Source organism: Heterodontus francisci, chromosome 1 (assembly GCF_036365525.1).
Source record: "Heterodontus francisci isolate sHetFra1 chromosome 1, sHetFra1.hap1, whole genome shotgun sequence".
Lineage (NCBI taxonomy): Eukaryota > Metazoa > Chordata > Chondrichthyes > Heterodontiformes > Heterodontidae > Heterodontus > Heterodontus francisci.
This window is the reverse complement of record NC_090371.1, coordinates 88,662,920-88,680,716: the sequence shown is the minus strand read 5'-3', so window position 1 is coordinate 88,680,716 and position 17,797 is coordinate 88,662,920. Positions and strand designations below refer to the sequence as shown.

Below are 17,797 nucleotides of genomic sequence, written 5' to 3'. Positions count from 1 at the left end.
CCCGCCCCAGACTAAATTCCATGGCTTCAGGAAGGTGACAGGCACGCCGCCTGACACCAGCCCATGCCATTTTGTGTGCCCCTCCCCTACCTCCATTCGTATCTCCAAGGGCAGGATAACATCCAACCCAAGGGCTCAATTTGTAGTTAAGTTCATCACTCAACTCCCCACCAACCAGTGCTCATCACAGAAGTTAAAACTATTTCAGCAGTTTCTTGTACAGGACTATGTTCGTACAAAAACCACTAGAGTTCTAATGCACAGCAAGGCGTCCGTGGACAGTACTGGGCAGCTGATCCAGAAAGGTCTTGGAGGGCAACATGGTTGTGCACAGGAACATGCTGAAGCTGGAATAGGATTTTCAAAACTGAGAAAGCTGGTCCAAGGTTGGGATACTGGGACAAGTCAGAAATAAGTCCATAAAATGAGGACGGTTGAGAAATCTGCCCCTATGGGTGAACAAAGAACAGTACAGCACAGGAACAGGCCATTCAGCCCTCCAAGTCTGCGCCGATCTTGATGCCTGCCGAAACTAACACCTTCTGCACTTCCGGGACCCATATCCCTCTATTCCCTTCCTATTCATATATTTGTCAAGATGTCTCTTAAACGTCGCTATCGTATCTGCTTCCACCACCTCCCCTGGCAGCAAGTTCCAGGCACTCACCACCCTCTGTGTAAAAAACTTGCCTCGCACATCCCCTCTAAACTTTGCCCCTCGCACCTTAAACCTATGTCCCCTAGTAACTGACTCTTCCACCCTGGGAAAAAGCTTCTGACTATCCACTCTGTCCATGCTGCTTATAACTTTGTAAACCTCTATCATGTCGCCCCTCCACCTCCGTCGTTCCAGTGAAAACAATCCGAGTTTTTCCAACCTCTCCTCATAGCTAATGCCCTCCAGACCAGGCAACATCCTGGTAAACCTCCTCTGTACCCTCTCCAAAGCCTCCACGTCCTTCTGGTAGTGTGGCGACCAGAATTGCACGCAATATTCTAAGTGTCGCCTAACTAAGTTTCTGTACAGCTGCAACATGACTTGCCAATTTTTATACTCTATGCCCCAACCGATGAAGGCAAGCATGCCGTATGCCTTCGTGACTACCTTATCCACCTGCGTTGCCACTTTTAGTGACCTGTGGACCTGTACGCCCAGATCTCTCTGCCTGTCAATACTCCTAAGGGTTCTGCCATTTACTGTATACCTCCCACCTGCATTAGACCTTCCAAAATGCATTACCTCACATTTGTCCGGATTAAGCTCCATCTGCCCAAGTCTCCAACCGATCTATATCCTGCTGTATCCTCTGACAATCCTCATCATTATCCGCAACTCCGCCAACCTTTGTGTCGTCCGCAAACTTACTAATCAGACCAGCTACATTTTCCTCCAAATCATTTATATATACTACAAACAGCAAAGGTCCCAGCACTGATCCCTGCGGAACACCACTAGTCACATCCCTCCATTCAGAAAAACACCCATTCACTGTTACCCTCTGTCTTCTGTGACTGAGCCAGTTCTGTATCCATCTTGCCAGCTCACCTCTGATCCCGTGTGACTTCACCTTTTGCACCAGTCTGCCATGCGGGACCTTGTCAAAGGCTTTACTAAAGTCCATATAGACAACATCCATCGCCCTTCCCTCATCAATCATCTTCGTCACTTCCTCAAAAAACTCAATCAAATTAGTAAGACACGACCTTCCCTTCACAAAACCATGCTGTCTCTCGCTAATAAGTTCGTTTGTTTCCAAATGGGAGTAAATCCTGTCCCAAAGAATCCTCTTTAATAGTTTTCCTACCACCGGCCCATAATTTCCTGGATTATCCTTACCACCCTTCTTAAACAAAGGAACCACATTGGCTATTCTCCAATCCTCTGGGACCTCACCTGTAGCCAATGAGGATGCAAAGATTTCTGTCTAGGACCCAGCAATTTCTTCCCTTGCCTCCCTCAGTATACAGGGGTAGATCCCATCAGGCCCTGGGGACTTATCTACCTTAATGCTTTGCAAGACGCCCAACACCTCCTCCTTTTTGATAATGAGATGACTGAGACTATCTGCACTCCCTTCCCTAGGCTCATCATCCACCAAGTCCTTCTCCTTGGTGAATACTGATGCAAAGTACTCATTTAGCACCTCACCCATTTCCTCTGGCTCCACACATAGATTCCCATCTCTGTCCTTGAGTGTCATCTCTGTCTTACTCTTTATATATGTATAAAAAGCCTTGGTATTTTCCTTAATCCTGTTTGCCAATGACTTTTCATGACCTCTTTTAGCCCTCCTAACTCCTTGCTTAAGTTCCTTCCTACTGTCTTTATATTCCTTTATATACTGTTCCTAGCCTTCCAGCCCTTACAAATTCCAAATATTGCATTCATTTATATCTTTTGAGATCAGGCATGTGAATTTTCTTTGAACCAACACTTACCACTGTTATTCCAATTTATCAATTTGAAATACAGTAATTTTGCATTCCTTCAAAATCTGCGATTTTAGATGTTCACAATCTTGGTGTCACTCTCTGTTTTCGCACGTTTTTGTGAGCATTTCAGTTCTACTGACATTACAATCACTGGATCCGAGACAATTCCCTTCTTCAACTTTGCCACATTTAAGGTCATTACTAAAAATGTTAAATCCAGAATAGCCTAGGGCTACAATAGCTGTGCCAAACGCCAGGAATTAATCCTGCGTTATCTCTTAGTCAGTCCTCTGTTATCTTCCCTGTGAGTGTCTCGGTAGTTGAAATTACTCATGATTAACATTATGGCCACTTTAGAGGGACCCCTGATCTATAAAATGATTTTCCTGTTCATCTCGCTGTCCAGGATGTCTGTAACAACAACCAATAATCATCTTCTATCCTTTACTAGCTTTGACCTCAGACATACTGACTTAATAACCCAGGACAACCATCAGGGGACAGGGAAAACTAGATCTTTCATTTCCCTCTATCTGGCCTGCCTATAACCCTTGAAGCCCAGAGGTGAAAAGATAGTGGTTTATTTATGCAGAATCTCCAGGTCTGGATCAAAATTACAATAATCAACCTTTTTTTGAAAATCTGTCTCCATTAATTAACTTCTTCCGTGAGTAGTTGGTTCAATTTTCTTCGTAAAGGATGCTCTGGTGATTTATATATATGTGTGCATATATATATATATATAAAATGCAGACGGCTCCAAACTCACCTTGTAATTTGCCATAAGCGACAAGAGAGCCACTGAATGTCACTCCACCTATATAGGTGCCAAGGTAGGCTATGATCTTGGTCAAATTGGCTGCAGAGTCTGTAGTGAAGTGAGGATATTCCACCATGTATTCAGCCACACAGGTTAGCATGGCAGCTAAACCCACCAAACTGTGGAAAGCAGCAACCAGCTGGGGAAGGTCAGAGATCTGGATACGTGTAGCAATTCCCAACCCTGTAGAAAATTTTAGAATTAAGTTAAATTTACAACTACAGATTACCAGATTAGCAGTTTAGGTAAGAACAAGCTCTGTTTATAGGCTAAATCAATTATCTTTTCCCTCCATCCACTCTTCGTGCCTTACAATGCTATGATAAATAAGCTATTTCACTTAAAAAGACAATTTTTTTCTTAATCATAAAGAATTTGGCATGAAGCTGCACTTGTCCATTCATGCATCATAGCAACTATTATAATATCAGTAACTTTTATATTCACTTAAGGACTTAGGTAGATTTTAGCAACAACCATCATCACTACAAACATTTCTATCGCATCTTCGACATACTGGAGCATCCCAAGCACTTAGAAACATAGAATAAAAATAGAAGCAAAAGTAGGCCATTCGGCCCATCGGGCCTGCTCCGCCATTCAAAAAAGATCATGGCTGATCATCTAATTCAGTACCCTGTTCCCGCTTTCTCCCCATATCTCTTGATCCCTTTAGCATTAAGAAATATACCTATATCTGTCTTGAATGTATTTAATGACTTGGCCTCCACTGCCTTCTGCGTTAGAGAACTTCACTTCACAAAGTGAAAAGATGGACCAAGCAATAGAGGATTTAGGAGAGCTGGCTGAAGTTTGGGCAGCGGGAAAATATTAAGCTTTACTTTTCATTTTAGTTGAGCATAGATGATACTGTAGTAATAGTGGGAGCAGCAACAGCTGTCGTCAAAGCAGCACAATTCTGGCAGCAACACACTCCTGCCCCAAATTCTATAGTCAGGAGTTGAAGGAGGAAAGAGTAAGGTTATCAAGGAGTTACAATAAATCATATCTGATTAGATTCAGCAAAACAAAAATGCAATGTCAGAGTGAATATGAGGACAGTGTTCATCATTGCTTACTTATTCTCTGCGGCGCTGTACATCATGGATGTTGTAAGGCTTGCCTGACCTTTTCCTCTTTCTCACTTCTCCAAATAGTTTTTTTTAAAAAGGTACATCATTGTAAAGCAAGAAGAAAAAAAATCCTTTCTCATTTCCCCCACCCAGACAAGCAAATACTCACCAATAGTGCCACCAACAGCCATCGCACTAGACATCTGAGCCAATAGTTCAGGTGAAGGTTTAAGGCCTCCGAGTGTAGCAGAAATGCCTCCAGCTACACCAATCATTCCCAACGCGTTGCCAAGGCGAGCAGTTTTTTGAGTGGACAGTCCAGCCAAAGCTCCAACACAGCACAAGCCTGATCCAAGATACATCATCTGAAAAATAATAATACGCATCATTAATGGAATTTATAATGTCATGTTGAGTAAGATTTGCATTAATATAATGCCTTGCACACCCTCAGAATGGCCCAAAGCATTTAACTGCCAAAGAAGTACTTTTGAAGTGTCTCTGTTGGTTTGTAGGCAAACAGAGCCAACAAGTGCTGGGTCAAACAAACAATAACAACACCAAATACTCCGAAAATACAAAATAAGATCAGATTGTTTCCAGGATTATTGTGCTTCTTTATAACACTTTGTAAAATACATTTGCTTCAGGATCTTTCAAATAAAACTATTTAAGAACTATATTTAAGTTACAAAATACTTTTCTTCAATGTTAATGCATTTAATTAGATCTATTAGTGTACTGAAATAGAACTAACACACCCTCATTCCCCCCCCGCCCCGCTCCCCACCCCACATGCTTGAACAAATCAGGAATATGAAATTTCAATCAGGTTTTTTCAAGCAGCTGTATCATTTTCCCGTACATTTTAGTGCCATTATGTTTCTCTTGCATTTCGGCAAACATTTTATTGCACTGAGAATGTAAATACCAACTCAAGTGCAAACTCAACCCAGAGCTCAAAGAGGAACCAGGAATATGTGAACAAAGGAATTAGGACCACGAGGTCAGGAAACATAGAAACAGAGAAAATAGGAGCAGGTGTAGACCATTCGGCCCTTTGAGCTTGCTCCGCCATTCATTATGATCATGGCTGATCATCCAACTCAGTAACAGGACAATATTATTTCATTTAACTTTTTCATTGACAGATAAGACTGCCCTGAAGATACTGTCTAATTGTGGTGAATCTGTTTTCTTTTAGCTATATTTATAAAATACGTCAGTACTGCATTTTCTTTTTCCTTTGTTTCCTCAAACATGAAGGGCTATGATTTCAGCCTCTGATGATTCTTTGTGCATGCGTGAATGTATGTAACTTCACAAATCCTTGGCTGTACACTTAAACACATGTAACAGGGGAGGGAACTAGGTGGTGCAGTGGGTTAGTGACACTGTCCTTTCACCTGAGGTCTGGGTTCAAATTCAGAGTGATGAAATGAAAGTCTCCTCTCTCTGGTAGCTGAAGGGTCCTGATGCTTCACTGGCGGATAAACCCCAAATTAGAAAACCCAGATTAATATCAGCAATTTAAGATATATGCAAATTAATGGATTCAAACTTTAAATATGGCTCACGTTCCCTTGGGGTGAAACTAAAAGACCCAGGAAGACAAAATGATTGAACACTTCTGTCTTAGAACATCTCTCATCATTCCCAATGATGTGCCCCTCGCAACATAACTTTGTCAGGGGTTATGTCCCCTTTTATTCTCTCCAAATGCTGGAATTGTTGAAAATACCCACTCCTCCATTGCTTTATATTAAATTGCATCTCTGGCTCAGATTGAACTTAAATCATTGTGCTGCTCAAATATCTTGAACGTTTCAGATGCTATGGATTGCTTTGAAATCAGTGGCTGCTGCTGTTAAGATAAAAGTGCAGCTGTTCTGCATACAGCTAGATCCTATCAACAGCAATGAGCCGAATAACCGATAAATCTGTTTTTAATTGTGTTAGTTGAGGGAGGAATATTGGTCAGAAATAGCGGGGCAACATTTTTGTCTAACTGGTGGCTCTAAGAGTCCTACATACAATGAGTTTCAGCACTATCAGTCCAGTAAACCTAAATTCCTAGCATTAAACTCGTCCTAGTTCAGAACTAACTGATAATCTCACTCAGACATAATAGGTTGCCTACTCTGGGAAATAGTAAAGATCACACGAGTACAGTGGGGGCCATTCGATCAAAGTTCAAGCACAGGCACATTAGTAGAACAAAGAACAAAGAATAAAGAACAGTACAGCACAGGAACAGGCCATTCGGCCCTCCGATCTTGATGCCTGTCTAAACTAAAACCTTCTGCACTTCCGGGGTCCGTATCCCTCTATTCCCATCCTATTCATGTATTTGTCAAGATGCTTCTTAAACATTGCTATTGTACCTGCTTCCACCACCTCCCTCGGCAGCAAGTTCCAGGCACTCACCACCTTCTGTGTAAAAAACTTGCTTCGCACATCCCCTCTAAACTTTGTCCCTCGCACCTTAAACCTATGTCCCCTAGTAACTGACTCTTCCACCCTGGGAAAAAGCTTCTGACTATCCACTCTGTCCATGCCACTCATAACTTTGTAAACCTCTATCATGTCGCCCCTCCACCTCTGTCATTCCAGTGAAAACAATCCGAATTTATCCAACCTCTCCTCATAGTTAATACCCTCCAGACCAGGCAACATCTTGGAAAACCTCTTCTGTACCCTCTCCAAAGCCTCCACATCCTTCTGGTAGTGTGGCGACCAGAATTGCACGCAATCTTCCAAGTGTGGCCTAACTAAGGTTCTGTACAGCTGCAGCATGACTTGCCAATTCTTATACTCTATGCCCCAACTGATGAAGGCAAGCATGCCGTATGCCTTATTGACTACCTTATCCACCTGCGTTGCCACTTTCAGTGATCCGTGGACCTGTACGCCCAGATCTCTCTGCCTGTCAATACTCCTCAGGGTTCTGCCATTTACTGTATACCTCCCACCTGCATTAGACCTTCCAAAATGCATTACCTCACATTTGTCCGGATTAAACTCCATCTGCCATTTCTCCGCCCAAGTCTCCAATCGATCTATATGCTGCTGTATCCTCTGACAATCCTCATCATTATCCGCAACTCCACCAACCTTTGTGTCGTCCGCAAACTTACTAATCAGACCAGCTACATTTTCCTCCAAATCATTTATATATACTACAAACAGCACCCAGCACTGATCCCTGCGGAACACCACTAGTCACATCCCTCCATTTAGAAAAGCACCCTTCTACTGCTACCCTCTGTCTTCTATGACCCAGCCAGTTCTGTATCCATCTTGCCAGCTCACCTCTGATCCCGTGTGACTTCACCTTTTGTACCAGTCTGCCATGAGGGACCTTGTCAAAGGCTTTACTGAAGTCCATATAGATAACATCCACTGCCCTTCCTTCATCAATCATCTTCGTCACTTCCTCAAAAAACCCGATCAAGTTAGTGAGACACGACCTCCCCTTCACAAAACCATGCTGCCTCTCACTAATAAGTCCATTTGTTTCCAAATGGGAGTAAATCCTGTCCCAAAGAATCCTCTCTAATAATTTCCCTACCACTGATGTAAGGCTCACCGGCCTGTAATTTCCTGGATTATCCTTGCTACCCTTCTTAAACAAAGGAACAACGTTGGCTATTCTCCAGTCCTCTGGGACCTCACCTGTAGCCAATGAGGATACAAAGATTTCTGTCAAGGGCCCAGCAATTTACTCCCTTGCCTCCCTCAGCATACAGGGGTAGATCCCTGGGGACTTATCTATCTTAATGTTTTTCAAGGTGCCCAACACCTCCTCCTTTTTGACATCGGCATGACCCAGACTATCTAAACTCCCTTCCCTAGACTCATCATCCACCAAGTCCTTCTCTTGGGTGAATACTGATGCAAAGTACTCATTTAGTACCTCGCCCATTTCCTCTGGCTCCACACATAGACTCCCTCCTCTGTCCTTGAGTGGGCCAACCCTTTCCCTGGCTACCCTCTTGCTCTTTACACACGTATAAAAAGCCTTGGGATTATCCTTAATCCTGTTTGCCAATGACTTTTCATGACCCCTTTTAGCTCTCTTGACTCCTTGCTTAAGTTCCTTCCTACTTTCTTTATATTCCTCAAGGGCTTCGTCTGTTCCCAGCCTTCTAGCCCTTACGAATGCTTCCTTTTTCTTTTTGACTAGGCTCACAATCTCCCTCATTATCCAAAATCCTGAAACTGGCCAAACTTATCCTTCATCCTCACAGGAACATGCTGGTCCTGGATTCTAATCAACTGACATTTGAAAGACTCCCACATGTCAGATGTTGATTTACCCTCAAACAGCCGCCCCCAATCTAAATTCTTCAGTTCCTGCCTAATATTGTTATAATTAGCCTTCCCCCAATTTAGCACATTCACCCGAGAACTACTCTTATCCTTATCCATAAGTACCTTAAAACCTACGGAATTATGGTCACTGTTCCCGAAATGCTCCCCTACTGAAACTTAGACCACCTGGCCGGGCTCATTCCCCAATACCAGGTCCAGTACGGCCCCTTCCCTAGTTGGACTGTCTACATATTGTTTCAAGAAGCTCTCCTGGATGCTCCTTACAAATTCTGCCCCATCCAAGCCCCTAGCACTAAGTGAGTCCCAGTCAATATAGGGGAAGTTAAAATCACCCACCACTACAACCCTGTTACCTTTACATCTTTCCAAAATCTGTCTACATATATGCTGCTCTATCTCCCGCTGGCTATTGGGAGGCCTGTAGTAAACCCCCAACATTGTGACTGTACCCTTCCTATTCCTGAGCTCCACCCATATTGCCTCGCTGCACGAGCCCTCCAAGGTGTCCTCCCACAGTACAGCTGTGATATTCTCCTTAACCAGTAATGCAACTCCCCCACCCCTTTTACATCCCCCTCTATCCCGCCTGAAGCATCTAAATCCCGGAACATTTAGCTGCCAATCCTGTCCTTCCCTCAACCAAGTCTCTGTAATAGCAACATCATAGTTCCAAGTACTAATCCAAGCTCTAAGTTCATCTGCCTTACCTGTTATATTTCTCGCATTGAAACAAATGCACTTCAGACCACCAGTCCCGCTGTGCTCAGCAACATCTCCCTGCCTGCTCTTCCTCTCAAGTCTTACTGGCCTTATTTACTAGTTCCCCCTCAGTTATTTCACCTGCTGACCTACTGCTCTGGTTCCCACCCCCCTGCCACACTAGCTGCCCCTTCTAGCTGTCACCCATCTATCTGCCTGCACCTTGGGTGTAACCACTTCTCTAAAACTCCTGTCTATGATGCTTTCTGCCACCTGCATGCTCCTAAGTGCATCCAATTGCTGCTCCAACTGATCCATGCGGTCTGTGAGGAGCTGCAATTGGGTACACTTCCTGCAGATGTAGTTGTCCGGAACGCTGGAAGCGTCACAGACCTCCCACATCTCACAGGTGAAGCACTTTACCCCTCTAACTGACATTTCTAACACTAATTAATAAATTAATTTAAAATAAATACTTATTAAATCCTTACTAAATTAAATTACAATTAACTATATTTAGTTTAGTTTAGAGATCCAGCACTGAAACAGGCCCTTCGGTCCACCGAGTCTGTGCCGACCATCAACCACCCATTTATACTAATCCTACACTAATTCCATATTCCTACCACATCCCCACCTGTCCCTATTTTTCCCTACCACCTACCTATACTAGGGGCAATTTATAATGGCCAATTTACCTATCAACCTACAAGTCTTTGGCATATGGGAGGAAACCGGAGCACCCGGAGGAAACCCACGCAGACACAGGGAGAACTTGCAAACTCCACACAGGCAGTACCCAGAATTGAACCCGGGTCGCTGGAGCTGTGAGGCTGCGGTGCTAACCACTGCGCCACTGTGCCGCCCCTAGCGCTAGATTTCTACTATAAATATTAAATGCTAAATACAGTAATCTCCTCCCTCCAGTTTAGTTATTCCTCTACTTAACAATTAATTAGTTAATTAGGGTTAATTAGTTTATCAATGTTTTATTTTCAAATTCAGTGCAGATTCCCTCCCAGCCAATCAGGTCACAGCTTTCCTGTGACATCATCTTTTCAGTTGTTTTTCCACCTGAGGTAAGTTACTCCGCCCTCCGAGTCTTCTCCAATCACCTTGCAGCTCCCCTCTGACATCACTGTTTGCCTTTTTTTCAAAACTCCGGTGTGCTGGAAGAGCTCCGCTCCTGGAAGGTAAGAGACTGGGCCTCGATCCTTGAGGTCAATTTATAGGCTCCGCTCCCGGCATTCCCCCACAGGTTCGCTCCGCTCCCGGAAGGTAAGAGACTGGGCCTCGATCCTCGGGGTCGATTTATAGGCTCCGCTCCCGGCGTTCCCCCACAGGTTCGCTCCGCTCCGCTCCCGGAAGTTAAGAGACTGGGCCTCGATCCTCGGGGTCGATTTATAGGCTCCGCTCCCGGCATTCCCCCACAGGTTCGCTCCGCTCCCGGAAGTTAAGAGACTGGGCCTCGATCCTCGGGGTCGATTTATAGGCTCCGCTCCCGGCGTTCCCCCACAGGTTCGCTCCGCTCCGCTCCCGGAAGTTAAGAGACTGGGCCTCGATCCTCGGGGTCAATTTATAGGCTCCACTCCCGGCGTTCTCCCCACAGGTCTGCTGCACTCCGCTCCCGGAAGGTAAGATAGGGTTGATTTGTATCTATCCATGTTTTATATGAACTAGAAGTACTTATAACCTGAGCTAAGTTTCCGATCTCATAACCCCTATATCCCAAAGCCACCTACTTTCACGTCAGTAACATCGCCCACCTTCGCCGCCCTCAGCCTATCTGCCACTGAAATCCTTATCCTCCTTTTGTTACCTCCACACTCAACTATTCCAATGATCTCCCGGCCAGCTTGCCATACTCCATCCTCCTCCAGCTGATCCAAAACTCTGCTGCCCGTATCCTGGCCCACACTAAGTTTCATTCCCCTATCACCTCTGTCTTTGATGATGTAAATTGACTCCCAGGCCCCCAACAACTCCAGTTTAAAAGTCTCATCCTTGTGTTGAAATTCCTCTATGGCCTGCCCCTTCCTATCTTTGTAAACTCCTCCAGCTGTTTACAAAATCTGGAAATAAAAAACTGGTACCAGTAAAAGAGACCATGAAGCTGTTGGGACTGTTGTGAAATCCCAACTGTTTCACTAATGTCTTTTCGGTAAGGAAACCTGCTGTCCTAATCAGGTCTGCTCTATACGTGAATCCAGTACCGTATCAAGGTGGTTGACTCCTAACTGCCCACTGAATGGTCAAACAAGCCACTCACTTGTATCAAAATGCTTCACAGCAGTTCCAGAAGAAGGCCTTCTCATGGAAGCAAGGGATTAGCAATAAATGTTATGCTTGTAAGCATCACCCATATGGCAAGAATGAATTTTTTTTTAAAACCCTCCTAAACTCTCTGATGTAAATAAAGAACGCCATGTGGACCGTGCAGCTAGTGGCCTGTGGCACTGCCTGCCCTGCTGCAGTGATGCAAGTCTGCGTAGCACTGCTAGAAGCGGCACTACGCGAACAAAGTTCTCCCTCTCTGTTCCTCTGACTTTGACTGCTTGTGTATTCCATCCCATCCCTTCGGCCCAACATTGGCAACTGTGCCTTCAGTCACCTAGGCCCATGCTCTGGAATCCCCTCCCCATACCCCTAAGTTTCTTAACTTTCTCTGGTCCTTTAAGATCCTCCTTAAAACCCACCTCATCAACAAGTTTTTAATCACCTTTACTAATCTGTCTTTTTCAGGTCTTGCCTTACGACTTTGTGAAGCAACTTAGGATGTTCTCTATCTTAAAGGTGGTATATAAAGGTAACAAATTTCTTGAATGCATTCAGGACAGCTCACTGAAACAATATGTCCTAGAACCAATAAGGGGGAAAACCATATTAAATTTTATACCGATTAATGATCCAGATTTAGTTAACAACTGAATGATGTGTGAACATTAATAGCAATCATGAGTTCAACATTGTGCTTAAAAAGGGAAAACACAAAACAGCTTAAAGATTCTAGATTTAGGTAAGACTGACTTCAATGTAATGAGACAGAGACTGTCCTCAGTAAACTGGGCAAATCCGTCAATGGGTAAAATAACAGAAGGTCAGTGAGAGGTGTTCAGAAAAGAATTCAACATGATACAGAATGGATTATACCCCGAAGGGGGCAAGAGCTCGATTTGTCAAAAAAAAAAGCCAAGAATCACTAAAAAGGTAAGAGATAACATAAAACGAAAAGAAAATGTATAGAAAAAGGCAAGAAAAAGCACAGATTCTGGCAAATGGGAAAGATCCAAAGAGCAGCAAAGGGTGACAAAACAGACGGTAAGGGTTACAAAAATGGAATATGAAAAGAAACTTGCAAGGGATATCAAAATCAACACAAAAAACTTTTACAATTATACTGAGAAAAAGAGGGTGGTTAAGAGCAACGTGGGCCCCTTAAAAACAGATAATGGTGATATTATAAGTGAAAATAAAGAAATGGCAGTCATGTTAAATAATTACTTTGTGTCAGTGTTTATAGTAGAGGAAAGGTCAGCATACCAGACATCCCAAGGAAACTAATATCGAATCAGGGATGAGGACTCACCAAAATTAATGTAAACAAAAGAACAGTAACAAAGAAAATAATGACATTAAAGAGTGACAAATCCTTAGGACCAGATGGTTTTCAACCAAGGGATTAAAGGAAGTAGATGAGAACATTGCAGGTGTCCTAACTATGATCTTACTACCTGAAGGTGTTTGGGATATGGTTCGGAAGGGTCGGAGCGTGCACCAAAACCTGGGAGGAGCGAGTAGCCAAGGTACAACACAAGCTGAGCATGTGGGAGCAGTGATCTCTCTCCATTGTGGGTAAGAACCTGGTCATCAGGTGCGAGGCGCTCACGTTGTTGCAGTATGTGGCGCAGGTCTGGCCCATACCCCACTCCTGCGCCGTGGCGGTCAACCGAGCCATTTTCTGCTTCATATGGGGATCCAAAATGGACCAGGACTGGAGGGACACGATGTTCAAACCTCTTGATAAGGGCGGGAAAAATGTACCCAACACCACCCTCATCCTGATGACCACCTTCATGTGCAGCTGCATCAAGCTGTGTGTAGAGCCCCAGTATGCAAACACCAAATGTCACTACGTGCTGAGGTTCTATCTGTCCCCAGTGTTGCGAAGGATGGGTCTGGTCACATTGTCCGGGAACGCTCCATCCAGTTGGACTGTACCGTACCACCAATCCTTCGTGGAAAAGTTTCTGCAGAAAAACACCTTTGACCACCAATCCATCAGGCAGTGGTCTGCACGGAATGTCCTCAAGGCCCTACGGGAAAAGGAGATGGTGGATCCGGTTGGATGGTTCCCCGAGCAGACTGCCAAAGTCATTGGGCGGAATGCCTCATCACCAGAACTTTCAAACAAGCACCAAGATGTCGCTTGGCTGATAGTGAGAACAGCCCTCCCTGTCAGATCCTTCCTGCATGCCTGGAGTCTCATGCCCTCTGCACAATGCCTCAAGGTGGCTGTGGTGGGGAAGAGGTGGTTGCCCACCTCTTTCTGGAATGTGTCTTTGCAAAGCAGGTGTGGAAAGAGATGCAGTGGTTTTTGTCAAGGTTCATCCTAAGCAGCTCTGTAACACAGGAGTCTGTGCTCTACGGGCTGTCCCTAGGGACACACACCGAGATAAACATCACTGCTGCTGGATGACTATCAATTTGGTGAAGGACGCCCGTTGGTCTGCCTGAAACTTGCTGGTCTTCCAGCGCAAAGAGTTGTCCACGACCAAATGTTGCAGACTGGCACATTCCAAGGTCCAGGACTACGTGCTGAGGGACGCACTAAAGCTTGGGGCAGCTGCGGCAAAGGCTCAATGGGGAAAGACCACTATGTAAGGTACCCCCACCAAGGTGAACTGAGGGGCTGGATCCATGGAAAACCCCTCGTGCTGTATCCAGAAAATATTTGTTTGCTGCAAAAAGTACATGGCATGTAAAATGAAATGGAAGGGTTGTGAGGCAACTCACTCCTGTATTGAAGGAAACTGATCTCCTTTGCACTCTTTGTATTGTTGACTTGGTACTGTTATTGAACTGTTTTGTAATGTATTTTTTACAGTTTTTTACGAATAAAGTATATTTTGGAAATTTTTTAAAAAAATGATCTTCCAAAATTCTTTTGATTCAGGAACCATTCCTACAGATTTAAAAATTGCACATGCCACTCCACTATTTAAGAAAGGTGAGAGATGGAAACCAGGGAATTATAGAGCAGTTAGCCTAACATCTATTGTCTGGAAATTACTAGAGTCTATAATTAAGGAGAGGTGACTGAACACCTTGAGAATTTTCAGCTGATCAGAGACAGTCACCATGGATTTGTAAAAAGTAGGTCATGTCTGCCAAATCTGAATGAATGTTTTGAAGAGATGACAAAATAGTGGACAGGGGAATGTCTATGGATGTTATTTGCATGGACTTCCACAAGGGATTCGATAAAATCCCTCATAAGAAACCGTTAGCTTAAGATGAAGGAATTGAAGACAAACTATTGATCTGGTTAGGAAACTGACTGAGCAGCAGGAGACAGAGTCAAGATAATAGGCAGGTACTCTTAATTGGCACAATGTGACTTGTGGCGTCATGCAAGGATCTGTGTTGTGGCCTCAACTATTCACTGTACTTATTAACAACATAGATGACATGATAGAGAGCCACATATTCAAGTTGGTCGATAACACCAAGATACATAGTAAGCAGTATTGAAGGCAGCATAAAATTACAAAGGGATATTAATAGGTTAAGTGAATGGACAAAAATGTGACAAATGGATTTCAATATAGGCAAATGTGAGATTATCCACGTTGGACCTAAAGCGGATAGAACAGAGTACTTCCTAAATGGTGAAAAGCTAGAAACTTGGGAAGTCCAAAGAGACTTAGGGTTAATAATCGAAAAGGTTAACGGAATGCTGGCCTTTATATCTAAAGGACCCGGATACAAGGGGGTAGAAGTTATGCTCCAGCTATATAAAGCCCTGATTATACCAGACCTGGAGTACTGTGTTCAGCTCTGGGCAGCACACCTTAGGAAGGATATACTGGCCTTGGAGGCAGTGCAGTGTAGATTTACCAGAATCATCCCTGGACTCCAAGGGTTAAATTTGAGGGGCAATTACACAAACTTGGATTGTACTGCCTGCAATTTAGAAGATTAAGAGGTGATTTAATTGAAGTTTTCAAGGTAATAAGGGGAACTGATAGGGTAGATACAGAGAAACTGGGCTGGATTTTATCCAGCCCTTGGAGATGGGCTGGGAGGCAGCAGAGCGCAGACAAAATGGCAAGGGGTGGTGTCAGCTGGTGTGCCTGACATTGTCCTGCCCCCATGCCATTTTGACTGTAGCAGGCATTGTGGCAGACAAAAAGTCCACTGGGAGGCCAAATAAGCCACTTAAGTGGCCCACCACTGAAGGACCATCGCCTACCTCCACTGGTATTTAGCCAGCATTGAGGGGCCCACCATCAGAGAAGGCACCACCTAGCAAGCTCGGTGGGGGGGGGGGGGGGGGGGCAGGGTCCCATCTGTGGGGAAATCCATGATCCACTGAGGGCCGGGCGATAGCCACTGCCATGGCAAGACACCCCCTGCCCTCACCAATCACATCCCACCCCCTCGCCGGGGCCTGTCTGACTGGCCAGTGACCCTGACCCCACTAACCTTGGTCCTGGGGCCTCCTCCATGGCTGCTGCTCTGGGACCTCCTGCAGTAGCAGTAGTGGCCATTGCTCCCGGTGGGGCGGAATCTTGTCCCTTAAAGGGAACAGCATCCCCGATGGCGGGCAGTTATTTACCTGTCCGCTGTTGAACTCAGTCAGGTATGACAGAGGACCAAAGCAGGGTCACTCTCCCGCCTTCCGGCCCATTACCGGGACGCCCACTGCCGAAATAAAATTCAGCCTACTATTTCCAATGGTTAGGGGGTCTAGGAGGAAGGGACATAGTCTAAAAATTACAAGAGTGAAATTAGGAAATGCTTCTGCACACAAAGGTGATAGAAGTTTGGAACTTTCTTCCGCAAATCGCAGATAATGCCGGGCCAATTATTAATTTTTAAGCTGAGATTGATAGATTTCTGTTAACCAGGAGTATTAGGGATATGGGGCAAAGGTGGGTATATGGAGACCACAGATCAGCCATAATTCCACTGAATGGTGGAACAGGTTCAAGGGGTTAAATGGCCTACTGCTGTTTCTATAAATACAAGCTATTGTTGTTGTTGATATTAAGTGTTTTATTATTTGGTACTAAAATCTCTCACCCTCAAGAGTACAAGATACAGGTAAAAAATGCTCACAAACATAGGTAAGAAAGCTTAAAACCTGCACACAAACAAAAAAGACAAATCTGGCTTTGAGTAGCAGGTTCAACAGATTTAGTTCACAGAAGTGTCTCACCTGTTCAATAGAATAATCATTGTTCAACGCAAGTGCATAACCTCCAACAAAAGCCCCACCGGGCAGCAGGTACAGGTAGTTATACTCTGGGGGATCAGTGGGTCGTTTAAACATATCCAACATCTTCTTAGTGACTAAGAAACCACCTGAAGTGAACAGCAGCAGAAAAATATCAAAGAACTGAAATCATCAAGCAATTAACAAGATTCATGTTCTGTTAGTTATAAGCAGAATTGGAAGTACTGAGAAGGAATTACAAGATACAACAACATATAAAGCGTTTTGCAGAGTATCTTTTCCTCTAACGCTCAGTATTTTGAGATTAGAAACTTCGGTTGCAGAGAAAAAGAGGCAGCTGAAAAAATTAACAAAGCCTTTTGAGTGATTTTTGGAATCCCACTGGCCAGATGCACAATCACATGGCAATTTACTCTCAATATAAAATTGTATCTATTGTGTGTCACACAGCGTGACACCTTTACCATTGAAAAGACCCATCTCTGAAACAACCCACAAAAGTAACAGCCATTCCAGGTAATGAATTTCAATGTATTGTGCAGCCCCAGATACCAAATTTAAAACATTTATAAAATTAATGTATCAAATGTTTTACGTCTGCACATACTTAATGTCCTCGCTACTTCATATCCAATTGCCATAGTTTACGTGTCGAATCGGCTCATTATTAACTCCTCTGTCCACTTTTATAAATGACAGACTGGTACAATGGACAGACACATGGCAGATGGAATTTAATGCACAGAAGTGTGAAATGATACATTCTGGTCGAAAGAATGAGGAAAGGCAATTTGAACGACTGATCTTCTTCTTAGGCAGTCCCTCGGGATGACTTTCTTCCATTCCAGGGCTGTGGGTCCTTAGGTGACTGAATAGTCCAATTCTGGATCCGCACACTCTGCACAGGTGGGGCAGGTGGTGTTTGATGAGGCGAGTGAATGGGATGCTCGAAATTCCAAATGCTCTTTCCGCTGTTTG

At 44.2% G+C, this 17,797-nt stretch overlaps 1 protein-coding gene across 1 annotated transcript in view; it reads right to left on the bottom strand.

The window, feature by feature from the left end:
- LOC137370788 (NAD(P) transhydrogenase, mitochondrial-like) overlaps positions 1-17,797 on the bottom strand; it is a 212,996-nt gene that overhangs the window by 105,705 nt on the left and 89,494 nt on the right. Inside the window, exons 13-15 of the mRNA XM_068032745.1 lie at positions 16,802-16,947; positions 4,496-4,691; positions 3,203-3,436 (exon numbers count right to left, since the gene is read on the bottom strand). Of these exons, the coding sequence (XP_067888846.1) occupies positions 3,203-3,436; positions 4,496-4,691; positions 16,802-16,947 (576 nt within the window). The remainder of the gene's footprint in view (positions 1-3,202; positions 3,437-4,495; positions 4,692-16,801; positions 16,948-17,797) is intronic.